The sequence below is a fragment of the Cucurbita moschata genome, unplaced genomic scaffold, assembly GCF_002738365.1.
Source record: "Cucurbita moschata cultivar Rifu unplaced genomic scaffold, Cmos_1.0 Cmo_Scf00075, whole genome shotgun sequence".
Taxonomy (NCBI): Eukaryota; Viridiplantae; Streptophyta; class Magnoliopsida; order Cucurbitales; family Cucurbitaceae; genus Cucurbita; species Cucurbita moschata.
In genome coordinates this window covers 859,251-864,933 of record NW_019268591.1, presented here as the reverse complement: position 1 = coordinate 864,933, position 5,683 = coordinate 859,251, and the positions used below count along the sequence as shown (strand labels likewise).

At 31.1% G+C, this 5,683-nt stretch overlaps 1 protein-coding gene across 1 annotated transcript; it reads right to left on the bottom strand.

Annotated features, from left to right (window-relative positions):
- Positions 1 to 872: 872 nt before the first annotated feature.
- LOC111438455 lies at positions 873 to 1,825 on the bottom strand. Its single transcript, XM_023076364.1, has 2 exons — positions 1,246 to 1,825; positions 873 to 1,133 (listed from the first exon to the last, which is right to left on the bottom strand). Exons 1-2 carry the CDS (start codon positions 1,602 to 1,604, stop codon positions 1,070 to 1,072), a joined length of 423 nt encoding a protein of 140 aa, XP_022932132.1. The 5' UTR covers positions 1,605 to 1,825; the 3' UTR covers positions 873 to 1,069.
- Between the last annotated feature and the right edge of the window lie 3,858 nt (positions 1,826 to 5,683).

The following is a 5,683-nucleotide window of genomic DNA, read 5'->3' as shown; positions in this document are numbered from 1 at the left end:
TTTTTTTTTTTTTTTTTTTTTTTTTTTTTTTTTTTTTTTTGTTAATTATATTGTTTTTTTTTTAATCTAATAATTTGAGAAATTAAAAGGTTGAAATATTTCTATCATTCCTTTATTGCTCATGGTCTCTGATTATTAAATGTTATATGTATTCTTGATGGGAGTTGGAACATGTATGAATATATAATAAAGTTTATTTGATTAAAGTCAAATGATAACATTTAATCTTATCTAGATAATTTATTATCTTATTATATTTTAATTTGTATTTTAATCTGTCTTATCAATCAGAATTATTGAAGTCAAGTGTGATTATCTTAATGTATCTTTCAATAACTTATAAATTATTCTTAATAAATAGTTATTAGTTTTTTATTTTCAAATTCTTTAATGTACTTGAAAAAAAATTTCTAGATTTTAAAAAATAACCGTTTAGGATTAGGTTTGTAAAAACCTTTTTCATTTACGTGTCTTTTTTAGTAAATAAATATTTTAATTTACCCTTTCAAAATGATAAATTTAATTTTTAAGTTTGAACGAGGTGTTAAGAACTATTAAATTTAAATTAGGAATTTAAAGGATTTGTTATACATAAAATTAAAATTTTAAAAATTTATTCATACAAATAAATCGATTTTTAAAAAACAAAAAGGATCTCCACGAAAGCTATTGGATCAAAATAAAACATTTTCAGAATTCGTAAGAATAAAAAAAAAAATGGAGAAATACATTCAAAAGCATCCATATAACTAAAACTTGAACAACCAAAATTATGCTTCTCCATCCAACGCAATTCTGTAAAGATCCATAAACAGAATCAATATTCTTTTCTCTAACAATAATCCAAAACAGTGTGGAGAGAAATCAAAGCATCATGTAAGAATGGGAACATTTAAATTGCAGAGAGTTCCCATTGAAGAGAACAGCCAAACAAGCTACAATTTCATGGAGAAGTTTTCTTCCTTAACCTCAACTTTATACTTTTAAATTATAATTTATTATGCAAAATATATACATATAACATATATTACAAGGGCCTGATTGATCAGAAAGTAGAAGCGGAATCGCATCAGAACAAGAACGGAGTCGGAGAAAATGCCGGGATCACGACTGGGATCGATGCCGGACTTCGCCTGAGAGAGGGAAAATAACAGAAAGATTCGTTTCAGATGTCGCTTTCATTTCACAGATCTTTACAGTTTCGATAATGATACGGAAGATTCACGAAATCACAAACGTACGTACCTGAAATCGTTACTGTTACTACGGCCGTTAACTCCTCTGGCCTCTCCGTCTCGAGATCCGCTTTTCCTCTTCACCGATCGTTCCGATTCCGCCGTCTGATCATCGCTCTTCTCTCTCTCCCTCAACACCAGAACTACCTTATCCTCCGAGATCGCTCCTAGCGACGGTTTCCAATCGGCAGCTAGTTTTGCCGCTGAAGGCAACAACGCACCTCGTTTTCTCCGCCGGTGTTTTCTGGTGGTAATCGGAGCCAGAGATTTCATCTCCTCGACGCCCGGCGCCGCCGTAGCCTCCGGATTCTCCAGGCGAGACATATTCACCGGCACGCAGCAAGAAACGAACTCAAAAAGGAATTTCATCGGGAAACTAACCGCCCTGCAAGTCTCTCGGTGTGAAGAGAGTGGTCAGAACGAGAACGAAGGCTCTGATCCGACTCCGAGAAAGAGGCGAAATTGAAAGTACCAAAAATTGACAATCTGTATCAAAGACTGAAGCGGCAGGAGTCCATTCTCCACTCCGGCGTCCGTAGTAGAATCCCGGGAACTTGTGGTGGTGGTGAGTTTCCCCAGTAGAAGGGACTTGATTCTGAATTTATAGAAAACCGTTGGCCATTGGTTTCCCTGTGGGTACATTTGTATTAGCCTTGTATAATTACCAAAACATTCTTCATTCCCTTTTCTGTAATCACAATTGCATGGGCTTTTTGGGCATTTACACTTGCCCTATAGTTTTCCTACCATCTGTTGGTCATTAATTATTGATGTGATAGCTTAGATATTATCATGATAAATGATCATATAATTTATATAAATTAAATTTATTAATAATAATAATCCCTTTAGATTATTTAAAGTTTGACATGATCTATATGATGTATAGAGTATTTCGAATCTCAAACAAGTTTTTTTTTTTTTTGAGATATTTGATCGACAAAATAATCTGAATGTTAGTATCACTTAGAATTTCTTTTATTGTTTTGAAATTCTTTGATACTTTAGGTCGAATTGCTAATATATTTCGAGGGTTTGATCGACAAAACAAGTTTTATTTCTCAATAAGATTATTAGATCGAATTGCTAATATATTCAATCATTTAGGATAAAATCATCTTAATTCGAGGGTTTTAACATTTGTGATTTAGAAGTTTGCATATTCATTAAGGTTATGAGACACAATGGGTTAGAATTTTCTCTATCTCACTCGGACCCATCTAAAACATTTTTATTGTCTTCATCTACAATCAATGAAGAGTCTGGTGATTAGCTTTTGGGATGGTATAAAGGTTTGCATATAATTAGAAATAGCACGTATGAACGTCTAAAAATGAGTGACTCTTTAGTTAAAGCGAACTTATAGATAAGGATGATCAAAATACGATCATATGGTGCACTTGATCGCACACTAAATCCTAGGATTGTACAAGTACAATAGGATTCAAAGATCCTAATACCATATAATACGATATGGGGATCAATCCTAGAATCGTTGAGCTTGATCGTGTGTGTCCTATGATTGTAATTATGAAAATTTATATGATAACTAATATAGAATAATTGTTAAGTATACACGCATCATCATTTAGTAGGTTAGTATGTAAATAATTTAAGAGAATAAATTCTAACGATCTTATTTTTTTATAGGATTCTAAATAATATTACACACATCTTCTAAACTTTTGATATCGTTTTTAATAGACAAGTTTAGAAATTTAAAGACAAAAATGAAAAGTGACCAAATATATATATATATATATTTTATGAATATTTTAGTTTGGAAACAAACACATTTACATTTTTATCAATATTTTCTTAAAACAACATCTGGATACTTGAATGAGAATCCACATTTAAAACTTAGACGGTGACTCACCCACTTTTGTTGGGTTAAATTTGTATAATAAATGTAACAAAAAAAAAAAAAAAAAAAAACATTGAACCAAACAAATGGAATCGTGTCGGAAAAGCAATAGAGAAGATCTCTGTAAACGTAATTTTGAATAATAATTTATAATTATTGTGGAAGGTAGAAATGAGATGATTGGAGAAGAAGAGAAGAAGAAATAGGACAGAACATGAAGGAGAGAGACAAAAAGAAAACAGAAACGTACAAATGTGTGAACTGAAAGAACACACAATAACTGCATTTAAACTTCCAACCAAAACTCTTGTCCTCAAACGATGACAAACCATATACAATTTAAATTCCCCAATGTCTCGTATTTTTCCTTCTTACTAATTGCTTCAACAATAAGGCAAATAGCGTGTGGTTTTCCCTTTTCTTATTATTTCTTTTTTTTTTTTTTTTTTTCGAGTTATACGTGGCCGTGGCTTGCCTCTTTTATTCTAATATCCCGAGTCTTTTTTGTTACTACAAAACCTTCGTTCAAATTGTTAAAAACTTATTCACTTCCAAAATAATATGGGGTTGGAGGTTAATAATCTTCTATATTATGTTTTTATTTTTAACAAAATTTTAAATTTTCAACGTTTAACCTTATAAAAAGAAAATAGTTAGTTTAACAGCTGCATTACTTTCGTTTTTTTTTTTTTTTTAATAATAAATGAGAAAACGTTTTAATGCACTTAGGGCCTCTTCATGTCCCTGCCACCTTACTACCTTTATGAGTTCCTTATGTCGTCTTAATGCAATCGGCTTCAGTCAAATTAGTGAGTCATGTAATAGGCAACCATTTCGTATGGTTTGAGGAACACTTGAGTTAGTTGCCTGCACCCGACTGCATCATGACTTCTGTAAGAGTTCAAGCTCATCGCTAGAAGATATTGTTATCTTTGGGATTTACTTTTTGAGCTTCTTCTCAAAGTTCTTAAAACTTGTCTGTTAGGGAGAGGTTTCCACACTCTTATAGAGAATGTTTTGTTACACTCTCCAATTGACGTGGGATCTCACAATTCACCCTCCTTCGAGGCCCAACAACCTCGTTGACACTCGCTCCTCTCTCCAATTGATGTCGTTTTCCTTCTCAATCGATGTAAGATCTCACAACCCCTATTCAAATTTTGGGCCAATTCTCCTCTAACTACTTTCATTTATCATTATCTAGAGCTTTCCGATCCAACCGATCCAAGATAAAAGTTTATTTATCAGAAACCAATAGAAATTGAAATGAGATATGATATCACAAATCTGTTTGTCCAGCTAATGTTGATTATGATATAAATTTGTGGGTCTAATCTTATACAATGACATTTCAAGAGAAGAGAAGGGGCCTACAAGTGAAACCAAAATTGGGACAATGGGATATTTAACTGTCCTTTTCTTTTTTTCTGTCTTTTTTCCTTCCTAATTAAAATTTTCCTAATCAAAATATTAGTGATGAGATTAAGGTTGAATACATATATTCAAATTATTTAATATATTATATATTTTTAGATAAACATCATACTTAGTAAGAAATGAGATGTTCACTTATTTTATTATTATCTATCTCGAATAAGGTAAAAAAAAAAAAAATTACAGTAAGAGTTGGATAAAGAATAAGGAAGAATTTTTCTTAGTTAGCTAAACCCGAAAAGATTATATTTCTTGTCTTTTATTTTTTTAATTTTTTTGAATATATATATTTAATATGTTTTATAATATAAAATTTAATAATTAATGACATAGGATATTCAATAATTTTTTTTTCTTTTTAATGGAGTTCCAACTATGCATTGAATATGGTTAGTTTAGTGCATTTAGATTAGATAAGATTAAATTAAATGCCAATCATTTATTGCGTTAATTAAATGCTAATTACCACTTGTGTTACTCAAATATTAATGTAGAAGCTTATCTTTGTCAATTAATAATTGCCCCTAATTATTTTTAATTACATTATTTGATTTATTTCAGAATTTCACATCCAAAATTACTAGTTAACTAATCCCTAATCATGAATCCAGCTCAATTGTTAAGGGTCTATATAATATTTTATTATGATTATGGGTGGTAGAATTAGAGTTGAGCCTCGAACCTCTTGAAAAACTTAATGAGTTCCTTGTGGGTGTGGTTAAGGAGTTTCCAATCATCCTCTAACTTATTCTTGTTTGAATGAAAGTAAGCAGGTAGAGAATTTGAGAAAGTGTTCAAATTTGTATGATAAGAACTATGAGTTGGAACAAACATCGGGATTGTGCTTCAAGTACCTATGAGATATAGGTTAATGACCATGGCGATGATGAAGAGACTAATAGAACATATAAAGAAGATACCTTAGAACCCTAAAAACAAACTATAAGAATGAACCATAGTGTTAGGGCTAAGGAAAAAGAACCTTACTATTTACATATCATGACCCTAAGTTGAGTTTAAGTTGAGTTTAAGTTGAGTTTAGGTGAACCAAGTGAACGTATGATAACCTAGGAAAAACCTATAACATGGGAATAAACTCGATGAACAAACAATCCAATCAATAACATAAGTCTTAAGAACGAACTAA

Coding starts and splice junctions, on each gene's coding strand:
- LOC111438455 (XM_023076364.1), bottom strand. CDS start 1,604: ATGAAATTCCTTTTTGAGTTCGTTTCTTGCTGCGTGCCGGTGAATATG. Junction 1,134..1,245: donor AGTAACAGTAACGATTTCAG/GTACGTACGTTT, acceptor TCCCTCTCTCAG/GCGAAGTCCGGCATCGATCC.